The 14,840-nt window shown below is 47.1% G+C and overlaps 1 protein-coding gene across 1 annotated transcript in view; it reads left to right on the top strand.

The window, feature by feature from the left end:
• LOC138250008 (cohesin subunit SA-2-like) overlaps positions 1–14,840 on the top strand; it is a 434,120-nt gene that overhangs the window by 278,291 nt on the left and 140,989 nt on the right. The window contains exon 19 of the mRNA XM_069204310.1: positions 3,351–3,554. Coding sequence (XP_069060411.1) covers positions 3,351–3,554 — 204 coding nt within the window. The remainder of the gene's footprint in view (positions 1–3,350; positions 3,555–14,840) is intronic.

A 14,840-nucleotide genomic window follows, 5' to 3' on the forward strand; every position in this document is an offset into this window, starting at 1 on the left:
TGGACTGGATCACCTCCTGTCTCACGGCAGAACCCAGAGAGTGCGCCTCCCCCCATTCCGCTCGGAGGCCACCAAAATCTTCTGCGGCGTACCCCAGGGTTCGTCCCTCTGCCCAACCCTGTTCAACGTCTACATGGCCCCCGCGCTAACATCGCCCGATACCTCAACATCATTTCATACGCAGACGACACCCAGTTGATCCTCTCCCTCACCAAGAACTCCGCCAAGACCTACCTCCACGAAGGAATGAAGGCCATCGCCGAATGCATGAAGAGCAGCTGCCTCAAACTCAATTCCGATAAGACGGAAGTCCTCATCTTCGGCTCTACCCCCTCTGCCTGGGATGACTCTTGGTGGCCTACCACTCAACGGAACCACTCCGACTCCCACCGACCACGCACGCAACCTAGGATTCATCTTGGACCCCTGACTATCCATGACCCAGCAAGTCAACGTCATCTCTTCCTCCTGCTTCAACAACCTCTGCATGCTCCGAAAGATCTACAAATGGATACCCACTGAAACCAGAAGAACAGTCACCCAAGACCTCATAAGCAGCAAGCTGGACTACGGCAATGCCCTCTACGCAGGAACCACGGCCAAACTCCAGAAGAGGCTGCAACACATCCAAAACGCCTCCGCACGCCTCATCCTGGAAATCGCCCACCTCTGCCACATCACAGACCTCCTGAAAAACCTGCACTGGCTCCCAGTCAACAAGAGAATCACCTTCAAAATCCTCACCCTCGCTCACAAAGCACTGCACAACACCGGACCAGAATACCTCAACAGACAACTCTCCTTCAACACCCCGACCCGGCATCTCTGCTCCGCAGACCTCGCCCTCGCAACCGTCCCACGCGTCTGCAGAACTATAACCGGCAGTAGATCATTCTCGCACCTCACTGCCAAAATGTGGAACACTCTTTCCACCCATCTGCGCCAAACCAAAGACCTCCTTACCTTCAGGAAACTTCTCAAGACTTGGCTGTTCGAGCAGTAGCAGCACCTCCCCCCTCCCTCCCCTCCTCAGCACCTTGAGGCCCTCGCGGGTGAGTAGTGCGCTTTACAAATTCCTGATTGATTGATTGGTTTCCCAATGCAAATGAGGGAATCACTTTGCCTCTGCACCTGTGCTGTATTACAGGCACAGGCTTTTAGAGGCCAACAAGCCCTTAGGAGGTGTACTGTCAGTGTGCCACTAACCGGTGGTGCACTGTTAATCTGTCCACTGAGGAAAGGGGTTCGTCTGGCCCCTCAGACATCTCCCTGCAAGTGGGTGCAGTCACTCAATACAGTCACAGGCAGCGGGATCGCTAGACACTCTCTAAAGTGTAGGCAGCCACTTTCTGCACTGTGAAACAAGGAGCGACTTGGAAGCCTTAGGGGAGTCAGCGCATTCATCATAATGTGGCACACTTTCCGGGTCTGTGCCAGGAGCACCTTTTGAAGGGGACAGTGCGCGCCATGTATAATACTGGCCCATTTTTGGGCCGTCTTGAGCCTACACACAAACACACAATTTATTTTTCACAGCAAGTCACAGATCAAAATTGCTAGCCATTCACTAGGCCCACAATGTGATTTTTATGTAGAGCTTCAGCTTGCAGAAACTTCTTGGTGCCGAGTGGAGAAGATTGCGCAACTTAGTCTAAGATGTATGCATTCGATAGGGCAACAGAAAGATTATTAATAATTTTGTAAATCTATTTAGGACAGGTAGGCTTCAAAGATCCAGTGTTAATTGATTCCCGGTCTTGCCAGTGGCTATAGAAAAGACCATGACTCCATAGGGTACTGTTGGAGATTTGGGGACTGTTAGCAGACAGTACTAGGTAGAATGCATGGGCCAATTAGGAGTATAACTTGAAATTCTGGGCCAAGAAATTACAAATCTTGTTTTAAATTGCTTGGTGAATGATCACTGTTGGACTGAGCTCTTTCTGCACTGTCACCCTAGCATTTTGCCTGCCCTTGATGAACGCGATTTTGTTGGCTTTTAAGAGTCTGCACACTTTACTCCTTCTAATGATTGGTAAAGTGCTATTGCTTCCACTTGAAAACATGGTAAAAATGACCTACACCTGATTGGTACATTTGATTTATTTATCAGGCCCTAGTAAATGTTACTACATCTACCCTGGGTCTGTAAATTGAGTGATACTGGTTGGGCTGCATCATTCATTGGGCCACCCATTAAAATAGCACTGTAAAATGTTTCAGGCCTGTTACTGCCTGTCATGCAGTTGTACCCTTCCATTTCGACCTGGCAAAACAAACGTTTTCACAAGCCTAAACCTTCCTTTTTAGTACTTCTATGTTACCTCTAATGTTTATTGGATTTTCATTATGTTAGTGCCATTTTTTTTATTAAACGTTACTCTGTTTTTCTAAATTGATTTGGGATTTTTCTATCTGTTGTGTTTTCACTTTATAACTGTTTGAGTGCTACATAAATACCTTAGTACACAAAAAAGTAATGGATGTATCTCAGCCACTGGTAATTATTTGGCGGCATATCCCAGGCCATCGTTATGTTGCACACCTTGCCACCTTAGTTGGAATCCAACCCATGAAATTCAGTCTTGACCCTGCTCCAATGGCAATAGTCCAGCCTGAACTGCCAGGCCAGGTCCTGCCTGAACCAGAACACAAGCAATCCAAAACCTATTTCACCCTAATTGGGGCTCATCATCCAGGTATAGCTTGGTTCCAGTAACTCAGTGTGCCCGGGACACACGTTTGGGCATACCAATGTCACTTAGGGTGTACATCAAAGACACAAAATTGATGGGAGTATGTGTGATTAACCCAAACCTTCATCTCATCAGCAGTTTCTTGAAGCCCTTTACAAGGGTCTGAAACAAAAATATTGATAGTGCTCCCGGTTCATAAAGGTTGGCGGCCTAACGACCATGACATTTCTCCTTACCACAACATTTCTCCTCAAGTGATAGGAATATTTTCCGATTTTACAAGAAAACAAAGTGCAGTCATATCAGGGTATGTTGGTGAAGTTTCAATAGAGATTGCATAGTCGAAGTAATTATTGATGCTCCACCTTTCCGTCTTTATGGTCCAAGCAATACCTTTTACATTTGTTTGAATCCAGTGCATCAATTAAACGTTACTGTGGTCTAGTAGCCAAGATTGAGTTGTATAGAAAAGGTTGACTATATAGGTTCAAGGTCTGAGAGTTAGGGCAGAGCTCACATCACACATTGAAGCTTTTAATTTGAAGAGTTCACTTCAGCAAGGTTGTTAAAAGGAAGAAACATTTGTGAATCATTCATATTAAAGTGCTTGCATTTGGTGGCATGTTTTGTAAAACTCTTTTTTTTCCCTTGTAGCACTTGGATGCCTTGTTGAAGGAAGTGAGAGACATAGCAGAAAAGCACACTGGTGCAGAGGTGTTGGAGGCTTGTTCCCGAATGTATAATGTTTTCTACCACGAGGAGTTGGAAATATACAGCCACGTCAGTCTTGCCATAAACGAATTGTTAAGTGGAACTGTGGGGATGCTGAACCAGATGCTGGATATCTTTATGACAGAGGTAGGTGTTAAAAAGGGCCTGTTTAGCTTCTTAGTGCACCACTTTGTCAAAAAAAGCCTACACATTAGTTTAAAATCAAAGAAAGATCATAAATCAGTGGCTGGTGCAGTGGTTTTCTAGTGAGGGTATCCTAGCTTGCCAATCATATTCTTTTTTAAATGAAATTGGAAGTGGTGTGCACTGTTTCAAGTATAGTGTGAGCTTTACTTGGGAGAGAAACCATGTTTTCTTTAAGGAGAATTCCCAAATAGCCATTGTTTTATTCATCTGAAATCATCTCAGACCAGGAAGAAAGGGGGGAAAACGAGGCATTACTACTGGTCCTGGGCTCACAGTGATCAATAGAACATTTAAGGGCCAGATGTATCATACAACCGATTTGCGATTCTCAAATAGCCATTTTTAAGAAATTGCTATTTCAGAAATGCAAAAAGGTATGTATGATTTTTGCGATTCGGGAATAGCGATTTCTTAAAAATCGTAAATGCTATTACCGAATCGCAAATAGAGAATCTGTCCCCATTCGCACCTATGGGCCTATGGGCCTGTTGGCCCATATCTGCAAATTTTTTGCATTTCCCAAATTGCGATTTCTTAACCAGAAATCGCAATTTTGGAAATGCAAAACCCTAGGGTGCTGGCGCCTAAGGCCCCCTCTGCTGCACCCCAAAATTGTTTGGGGGGACATGTAAGGTGCACACATGCCAAAAGAGCATGTGTGCTTTACATGTACATATTAAAAATGCATTTTAAATGCATTTTTAAATTTTGCACATGGTTGCATTTAGGAATGGCTTCATACATGTGCTAAGAAATCGCAAATAAGGAACCCTTATTTGTGATTTCTTATTTAGAGAGTCGCAATTTGCGACTCTCTAAACAGGGTCGCAATTTTAAGGAATCGCTATTTTTGCGATTCCTTAAAATTGCATTCAGAATGTCTTTCATACATTCTGAACTGGCTTTTTGCATTCGCAAACGAGCATTCGCACCATTTGCGAATGCAAAACACCTTGATACATCTGGCCCTAAGTCCTTAGTAATATTGCATGCAGGTCTGAGCAGGAGCTGCATGCACAGGAAAAACTTCACCTACACTCTACGCCTGAAACTCCAAAGTGGGGCGGAGCATGGAATACCGTCCCTGCTTGCCAACAGCTTCCCTTTGTCCTAGGTGCCCTCACCACCCACAGCAAAGGACCCAATATTGGGGTTGGAATAGAAATCTGCATGTGGTTTTCGACCCATTAAGGGGCAAATAACTTGTAAAATCTGGATTTAAATGTGGAATATCAGCTGTAAACTTGCCACAAAGTGTCTCCACACCTAGATCTGGTGAACTTGAATTCGGCCCTTAATCATGTTTTTTAAATAATGTCAGTAAGGCATCACCCACTCTATGTGTGTATTTGAATGTGTTTTATAAAATGCCATATATATTTCTCCTCCAGGATATTCTTTTTTAGTTCTGGCTGCGGCAGCACTGTTAAACAAAATATTGCTTTGCGTCTCCTTAATTGTGCAAGCTTTGCATATTGCCTCTAAATTAGAGCTCAGTGAGTACTGCTGTGGTGAATAGTTCATCCTGTTTTGTGCGCATTGAGGTTACCACCATTTGATTAGCAGAAGAGGGATTGGAAGGTGCCACATATGTTGGGCAGAAGTCAAGAAAAGGGTTAGAGGTGTGTCTTATGTCAGGAATGGTAGTGCTCAATTGCAAATCACAAGCGTTGATCTCATTATCAGGTTATGGCATAATTTGGTGGGCAAACATTTCTGACTGAAGAGACGCCCTTTCTTTCTAAAGGACACTTCTGCCTGAAGGTTCTTCATGTTTTGAATCTTCCCAGGTTCCAACTTGTAATAGCGCCAAAGCTCCCGCAAGAGATACATGCAGCTTACTGTCCTTTCCCAGACATGACAACAAGAACCATATAAGATGCCACCCTCTGTGCTAATCTCCGTTGCCTTTTTCAGTCCCCTTCGAAACTCTCTTTTTTCAGTGTGTACCAAAATGAAACTCTCAAAAAACAATTTTTGGTAGTGTATGTAAACTTTATTGGCACCATGCCACCTTAGGGACCAATCGCTAAACCTTGTCATGCCTGTCGATAGCAGATGTTAATCTCAGAACCACATGATTTTTTTCTCTCTTGTCTAGGCTCTAAGTATGAATCCAGTTCCTATGCACTCCAGGAGAGGTAGGCCAAGCTCTATATCATAGAGGTAGCAGCCAGTGGTGGCTGTTCCGTGAAAAGCCTAGCCAGTTGCGCAGTCTCTGTCTGCAATGCTTTGTTTGATGTTCCCAGCATTAATCCTAGAGTTGTCTCCTTCTACACTATAAAGGCAGTCCATTTTGGCTCAAGCAGAATTAAAAAGACCTTCTTTAGAGAATGACCTTCTTTGAGAGCCATTCTGTGATGCTCAGAGGTTCTTGAGGATAGGAAGTCCTCTTTGGCCACAGTCAGTTCAGATGCCATTCTGACGCATTCCATGATGCATCGCACAGAAGATTACTATAAGTTTTCTAACCCAACACTATACTGATGGAGGTATCAAGCTTTGCCTTTACTACGTACAGTCACCTGTAAAGCTCTGGGCCTGCCTCTTCTTGAAGAATCCAAAGCCAACCTTCTGATTGAACTACTGCAGTCATGCTCTTCTTCTTTGAAGCTTCTTCTCCCTTTCACTGGGGATCTCCTAGACCAAGTGCATGCAACTTGGTGCAATTCCTTTTCTGCTTCTGCAGTAAACAATCGGAAAGCTCAACATGACTGCACCTGGAGATCCCAAATTCCTCTTTGCAAACCATCGCCTGAGAGCTTTGAGGTGCATTCTTTGCAGTCAAATCTTAATTTCAATTCGTTTCCCACTATTCCTGTAGAACGGTAGTCAAAAATACTATGAGGAGAAATGTCTTCTCTTCTTCCAGTTTGCCCTGGCACTTCTCTAATGTCATCTGCCTATGGGTGGTTACTTCTATATTCTGTGGCTACAGCCAGCCTTTTGGAATGCATGCAGGTTTCCTTTGGAATGCATGCAGGTTTCCTTTGTTTCACTTTACCAGCGAAGTACAAGATGTGGTCAAACAGATGGTTGATGGCCAGCCTGAATTCCGCAAACTCCATGGTAAGGTCATGGCAATGGATACAAGTGTTGTCCTTAGGCAGCTCACCCAGATGCATTCAAACAGCTCCTCTGGATATGTTTGGCATCCTGCGCTTAGAGAGAGAAACAAGCATTTACAATGCAACGGGTCTCGTGTTTGCTCATGTTAGAGCTGATCGCGTTGTAAACTCCTAACCCGACTTTTCACCTATCGGGCAAAAGTGCATTTATGTACTTAACCCGAAAAAGTGAAATCAACTATGTAAAGCGCTCCACTTCTTCCATAAATTAGAGAAAAAGAAGTCCACGAGCACGATGGAAAACAGCGAGCCTCGCATGTTTTCCGTACTTGGTCGCTGCGCTCGAGGAGGGCTAGCCACCGGAAAAGGCATGGCGTATGCGTGCCTTCGACTAATGAAAGCAAGCAGATTTTATTAGGCAAGCCCACAAACCAATAAAAAACACTGACGTAAAGTTGACAGGGCTCCGAGCCCTTTTCTAAATACTAAAGCATCTCGCTGCGATACGCATGCGCGAATGCATGCAACGCAGGCTCGACCCTAAAAAGTATGCTCTGTTATCATCCATAGTGATGCTGCTCCCTGTGTTATATTGTATCTCTTCTGTGTGTGTTTCAGAGAGAGAGAAGTTCTATCTCCTGCTGCTCATGATGTACCTGTCCTTTGCTGTTTGTGCTTTTAGTGTTCTCTGTGTGAGTGAAGCTTGCTCTCCTTCTGATTGAGTCTGTATATCGGTGCTTGTACTTTCTGCTGCTACTGACCATGCTATACATGGTGTACTTGTGTGAGGAAAACGTGCAATGTTGTAGTTTGTGCTGTGCATCTTGTGTGTGAGTGAAGTTTACACTACTACATTTGTTGCACCTCTCCTGTCTGTGGAAGACATCTTTCACTTATGCCAGTATTTGTTCTCTGTGATGGGGAAGTTTTAATGTCTTTTGTCTGTGCTGTTCCTGTTCTTTAGTATGAGAGAAGCTTTTACTGTTGTCTGCCAGTCCCATACCTGTGCATCCATTTTGTATGTGTGCATCGCAAACCATGGCATGCAGATGCTCAGAGTATGTGTTATTTTGTGTGAGCTGAGCTTACACTGTTTGACCTGCTGCTCACTGAACAGTACTTACACTGAATTCTTGTGCTGCTGCCCATGCAGTCCCTGTTCAGTGTGGAAATGACAGAAGGTTGCATTGCTTCTGCCTGTGCAGGATATTTTTTAAATATGTGCGGGAAGTTTGTTGGGTTGTATTTTCTGTATCCATGATTTATGTGTGAGTACATCGCTGTTGTCTGCACTCTGTTTCTGCCTGTCTGATGTAAGCTTGCACTGTTACCTGTGCTGTAACTGCTGTGCATGAACAAGAAATGTTGTACTGTGCTTGCTTGTTGTGTGAGAGGTAAGCTTGCCCTGTTTATTTCTGTGATGTTCCTGTTTTGCTTGAGGTACGTATACTGCACTTTTCAGGGATGTGGAATTTATTAAAATATCTACTTGTCCATGAGACAGGTTGCTTCAGACGTCTACTTGACCTGTAAAAAAATCCACTTGTCCCTTTGGTGTCCTGTAGTTTAGCAATAAATTAGGTCAGCAATCTCTTTCTCTAAGAGCACTGATAGTAGCCTCTCTGACTATGCCAGAGCTCATAATATCGTAAGGTTTGAACACTAGTAATTCCTGCATTTTGCCACCTTTCCACAGATCTACATACTGGGGCTGAAAGTAGCGTTAAACAATAGTTCCATGGTTGGAATGCACTTTGGAGCCTGTGCAAACCTACTAACTTGCATGTTTTATTGGTTTTCACCAACTCTTTTCTAATCTTTCCTCTTACTGAGAAAGGTTGGAAATGTTAATCTTCACAAGGGCAGAGATAAAAATTCTACACGTTTAGGGAAAAAAGTGGTTGGAGGGAAAGTGAACTTGTAAATGCTCAACAGATTTTCTCATGAACGAAATCTACACATGCATATTTGCTCATGCTAAAATGCATTTCACAAATATTTTCTAGTAGTTGATTTCCTAGCCTACTTCTGTAAATTGCTGTGAATTAATGAAAGCTATAAATCTACACTAATGCTAGGGCATATACCATAGGTGCACTTTGTGACTTTATTTAATAATTGGGCACCCAATTAGGTCTTGAGTTAACCAAGACCTTTTGTTTTTAGTAAGATTCTGTTTCCCTCTCTATATCTATTTATAGACAGGCTTCACTTTGACTGACAGCATTCTGCTCTTTCACAAGGAGCATATAGACACACAAAGTAGTTTTGTTCAGTGCCAGAGACGACTGTGACAATGTATGTTTTTTTTAGACCAAAAAATATTATTGCTTTTTTCCCATTGCCTGTTATAATGGTGAGGGCCTGACGCTCCTACAACATTAAAGTTTAACAAAAACAATATCTGATAGAGACTAGTTGCAGATCCCTTACCTTAGAATTTTCCCCCAGGTGTCAGACTGGATCTGGAGATTTTTCTTTGAGCAATAGCCTTGCGCGTCAGTAGGTTGCGTCGGTCGACTCTGCAGGCGTCATAGGCGTCATGGTCGCCGTGATGACATCAGGAGTAGTACATAGACGCCGCCCTCACGCAGTGATGTCAGTTCTTTTCTTTCTGCGCCATTCGCTGGTCTGGCGAGAGCTACCCTGGCTATTTTGTGGCCAAATATGACCGTTTTGTCGAAGTTTTTGTGTATGACTTTGATGCGTCGAGATGTCCCCGAAGACCGTGTTCAAGCCTTGTGAGGACTGCCATGGGCCGATGTCGGTGATGAATCCTCATTGCGTTTGTCTGCAGTGCCTCGAGCGCGACCACGACCCGAAGTTGTGCTCTGAGTGTCGGGCCGTGCAACCGAAAGCTTTGAGGGAGCGGTCCCTAAAGCTAATGGCGGCCCAGCACTGGACTCCGCATAGGTCCCGGTCTCGCTCGAGAGGAAGGTCTCGAGATCGGTCGCGGAGTCATCACCACTCGTCTTCTTCGAAATCCTCGGGTCAAGGTAAGAAGAAGTCGAAGAAGTCCCATCGCTCTCCGACTTCACCCCGTCGCTTGGCTGACGTGACGCGGGATGAGCGTCCACGCACTAGGCCTCTGTCCTCGGAGCCTGCATCTGGGTTGACTCTGCGCTTCCCCGGTTTCCAGGACCAGAGCGAACCCCGCCCAACTGAAGGAGTTTTACGAGGCCATACGGTGCCTACGGGCCCAAGGGGTTCGGCTGAGGGGCCTTCGGGTTCCACACTGGCAGCTTTGGCCCCGCCCACCGAGGTCACCTCCGGATCGATGCGCGGATCCGCACCGATGCTGGTTGCACCTTCGAGACCTTCCCCGGCGCCGGGTCGACTATTGACGTTCCTGACGTCAGTAGTGCCCAATATCGACGTCGACCCAATTCTTATCCCTGACGACTAGGAGTCGGATCGGCGTCGACCGACGCCGCCATTGGCTTCGGTGGGGCCTATTCGCCCGAGGTCGGATTCTGACCCTTTTGCCTATGGGTACGAATAGGGAGAGGAATTGGAGGGGTCCCTGGACCCTTATAAATGACCAGATTTGGCCGAAACCAGTGTCTGGATACTTCTCCTGACGCTGGCATGCTGTCTCCTCCTACCGTGGCTACAGCGAAGGGAGCTACTTACAGTATGGTGGTCAGTAGGGCAGCTGAGGTCCTCGGCCTTGAGCTACCTACTGTGGAAGTCAGGTCTAATCTCCTGACAGAGGTGCTTCAGCCGGGGGCTTCTACTTCAGAACCCCTTTTACCATTCAATGAGGCCTTCACCGATATTCTTTTGGGTACATAGTCCAAACCCAACACAGGGGCTCCTGTGAACAGGACTATTGTTCGCCGCCATCGTCCCACACCGAACGACCCAAAATTCCTGTCCCAACACCCCACCCCTAAGAGTGTTGTTATCCACGCTTCCTCTTCTTCAGGCACCTTCCCTTCCGCACCCCCGGATAGGGAATCCAAAAGGCTGAAACAATTTGGCAAGAAGTTGTTTTCTTCCTCCAGCCTCGCACTGTGGTCTGTGAACACTGCATGTCTTTTGTGCCGTTATACCCCCTCCCTGTGGGATACGGTTGCGCAAGTCCTGCCGCAGATAGCAGAGGAGGCCCGTTCTATTGTCTCCCAAGCAGTGAAAGATGGGAGAGACGCAGCGAAGTTCACTATCCGTTGTGGGCTGGATACGACCGGCTATCTGGCCAGATCGGTTGCAACAACAGTGGCCTTTACGGCGCCACGCCTGGTTACGCACTTCTGGCTTCTCAGTGGATGTCCAACAGTCACTCATGGACATTCCCTTTGATGGCACCCGTCTCTTCGGAGACAAAGCAGACTCGGCCTTGGAGAGATTCAAAGATTCCCAGGCTACGGCTCGGTCCCTTGGTCTTTCCTCCACCACTCGCCCACCACAGTCTGCTTTTGGTCCCTTTTGTGGGCACTGAAGGGACTCCCTGTCGCGTCCTCTACCCAGCCACCGTGCCACGCACGCTAGCCGGCCTATGCATGGCAGATGACACGGAATCCCACATGGCCGTGGGACAGGGAACCAAAGGTCTGTCCAGTACACCTCTGCCCCCACTGCTGTCTCCAAACCCTCCTAGTCCGTCCCCTCACTCCCACCCAGTTGGGGGCAGGATCACCTGCCCCACTGGGAACATATCACCACGGATGGGTGGGTTTTGCAGATCATTCAGAAGGGCTACTCCCTCCCTTTCAAATCTGCACCACCACACATGCCACCATCCTTCCATCATCTTCTGGAGGATCATTTGGTGCTTCTCCGCCAGGAAGTCGCGGCACTCTTGGCCAAGGGGGCTATAGAAAGGGTCCCTGTGCCAGAAGTAGGTTGTGGTTGTTATTCCTGCTACTTTCTGATACCAAAGAAGGACAAGGGCTTACGTCCTATCCTAGACCTTCGGGACCTGAACTACTTCCTCAAGAAGGAGAAATTCAAAATGCTCACCCTGGCTCAGGCTCTGTCTGCCTTAGACCCAATAGACTGGATGGTAGCGTTGGACTTGCAGGACGCTTATTTCCACATCCCCATCCTGCCTGCCCATAGACGTTACCTACGATTCATGGTAGGTCACGAGTACTTTCAGTTTACCTTGCTCCCTTTCGGGCTTGCCAGCGCCCCTTGGGTGTTCACGAAAGTGATGGCGGTGGTTGCAGCTCATCTGCGCAGGTTAGGGTTCTCAGTCATCCCCAACCTCGACGACTGGCTGTTGAAGGCTCCTTCTCCCCAGACAGTCGTCTCCCACCTTCAGACTACGGCGAACCTCCTGCACAAGCTGGGGTTCACTATAAACGTGCCGAAGTCACACCTGACTCCCTCTCAGACGCTCCCTTTCATTGGAGCTCTTCTGGATACAGTGCAGTTTCTGGCTTATCCTCCTGACAAGCGAATCCAAGACATTCAGGCTATGATTCTGATCTTTCAGCCTTGGTTTTGGGTTTTGGTGAGACTGACTCTGAGGCTGCTGGGCCTCATGGCCTCCTGCATCCTGCTAGTAACACATGCCAGATGTCTTATGCAGGCTCTGCAGTGGGACCTGAAGTTCCAGTGGGTGCAGCATAAGGGAAATCTGTCCGACATGGTCCAGATCTCGGAGGGGACTGCGAAAGACCTGCAGTGGTGGCTTTCAAATCCAAATTGGATCAACGGCCGATCCCTCTCCCTTCCCCAACCAGATCTCTCTATAATGACAGATGCGTCACTTCTGGGTTAGGGTGGCCACATGGGAGAGGCGGAGATCAGAGGTCTCTGGTCTCCGGCGGAGTTGGGGCTCCACATAAATATGCTGGAGCTCCGGGCGATCAGGCTTGCATTGAAAGCATTCCTTCCCTCTCTCAAAGGGAAAGTGGTGCAGGTGTTCACAGACAACACTACCGCCATGTGGTACTCCAACAAACAGGGCGGGGTAGGGTCCTGGAACATTTGTCAGGAGGCACTACGCCTCTGGACATGGCTGGAACATCAAGGCATTACCCTGATGGTTCAACATCTGGCGGGCTCTCTCAACGCTAGAGCACACAAACTCAGCGCCGACGCACAGTCAATCACAAATGGCGTCTCCGGAGGTGGCGCAAGGTCTCTTTCTCAAGTGGGGAGTGTCTTGGTTAGATCTGTTTGCCTCCGCAGAGAACGTGCAATGTTAGCTGTTTTGCGTGTTGGAGTTTCCAAGGCAGCAGTCGCTCGGAGACGCCTTTCGTCTCGAGTGGAGCTCCGGCCTCCTTTACGCCTTCCCGCCTATCCCTCTTCTGCCCAGAGTTCTCAAGAAAATCAAGTACGACTGGGCCCAAGTTATCTTGGTGGCTCCGGACTGGGCTCGAAGAGTGTGGTATCCAGAGCTATTGAGCATGTCCATCGATCCTCCACTCAGACTACCTCTTCGGGCGGATCTTCTGTCGCAGCAACAGGGGACGATTCTCCATCCAAACCTGTCCAACCTCCGCCATCATGCGTGGAAATTGAGCGGCAACAGTTGACGCCATTTGCCCTACCACCCGAAGTCTGCAATGTTATCTTGGCAGCCAGGCGTCCATCGACTAAAACTGTATACGCCTGTTGTTGGAATAAATTTGTGGCATGGTGTACCAACAAATCTGTTGATCCCCTTTCTGCCCCTCCGTCAGAGGTTCTTTTGTTCATTCTTTCTTTAGCCCAGCAGGGCTCTGCTTTGGGCCCCCTTAAAGGGTATTTGTCTGCCATTTCCGCCTTTCTTAGGCTACCTGATCAGCCCTCACTCTTTAAATCTCCTATTGTGAGTAGGTTCTTAAAAGGGCTCACCTACTTATTTCTTCCCACTCCATTTATCATGCCTCAGTGGGATCTTAATCTTGTACTTATTTATTTGATGTGTACCCCCTTTGAGCCAAAGCATAATTGTCCTTTGCGGCTCCTCAAATTCAAAACTGTCTTTCTGGTCGCTATCACCTCTGCTCGCAGGGTGAGTGAGCTTCAGGCCCTTTCTTCAAAGCCTCCATACTTGTCTGTATACCCTGACAAAGTGGTGTTACGCACTAGAGCTTCCTTCCTTCCTAACGTGGTTACATCATTTCATGCAGGCCAGTCCATCACTTTGACTACCTTCTACTCACCCTGACATCCTTCCGATGAGGAGGAGAGATTTCACTGTCTGGACCCAAAAAGAGCGTTGGCGTTCTACCTCAATCATACTAAAGATTTCTGTGTGGACGATCAACTCTTTGTTGGCTATGCGGGTGCGAAGAAAGGGAAGGCGGTGCAAAAGTGTATCATCTCTCGATGGCTGCTTCTTTGCATCAAAATGTGCTACGCTTTGGCTAAAAAGCAGCCTCCTGAAGGCTTGGGCGCTCATTCCACCAGAGCAACTTCTGCTTCCACTGCGTTAGCACACAGAGTTCCTGTCCTGGACATCTGTCAGCCGGCTACGTGGGCATCCCTGCACACCTTTGCTAAGCATTACTGCCTGGATAGTCAGGTCCGTCGAGACGGCTACTTTGGTCGTTCGGTCCTGCAGGACTTTCTAGTATGATCTTGGTTCGCAGCCCACCACCGAGGATGGCATTGCTTGGGTATCTATTCTAAGGTAAGGATTCTGTAACTAGAAGTCTCTATCAGATGTACAAGTTACTTACTTAAGGTAACGAAATATCTGGTAGAGACCTATTCTAGTTGCAGATTCCTTACCCCCCACCCATCCTTCCTGCTTGCAAACTTATTTCTAGAGACAGGGATTTCCCTCTTTCAGTTCCTTAGCTCTGGCACACCAATCTGTGTACTTAGCGGCTCTACGCTGTGGCGTGGAAAGTCGTTAAAAGAAACTGATGTCACTGCGCGAGGGCGGCGTCCATGTACTACTCCCGACGTCATCATGGCGACTACGACGCCTGCGGAGTCGACCAACGGCACCTACCGACGAGCAAGGGTATTGCTCGAAGAAAAATCTCCGGATCCAGACTGATGCCTGGGGGAAAATTCTAAGGTAAGGAATCTGCAGCTAGAATATGTCTCTACCAGATATTTCGTTATCGAAGGTAAGTAACTTCTAAGTCAAAACAAGACATGCATTGACAAAACCAAAAGGCTAACCACCAATGTTAGACCTATTGGCTGTACAATGATTGTTTATTTTCATGTTTCTCAAAATCTTGTTGAAACTGGTTGCACTGATTTT

This window comes from Pleurodeles waltl, chromosome 8 (genome assembly GCF_031143425.1).
Source record: "Pleurodeles waltl isolate 20211129_DDA chromosome 8, aPleWal1.hap1.20221129, whole genome shotgun sequence".
NCBI lineage: Eukaryota > Metazoa > Chordata > Amphibia > Caudata > Salamandridae > Pleurodeles > Pleurodeles waltl.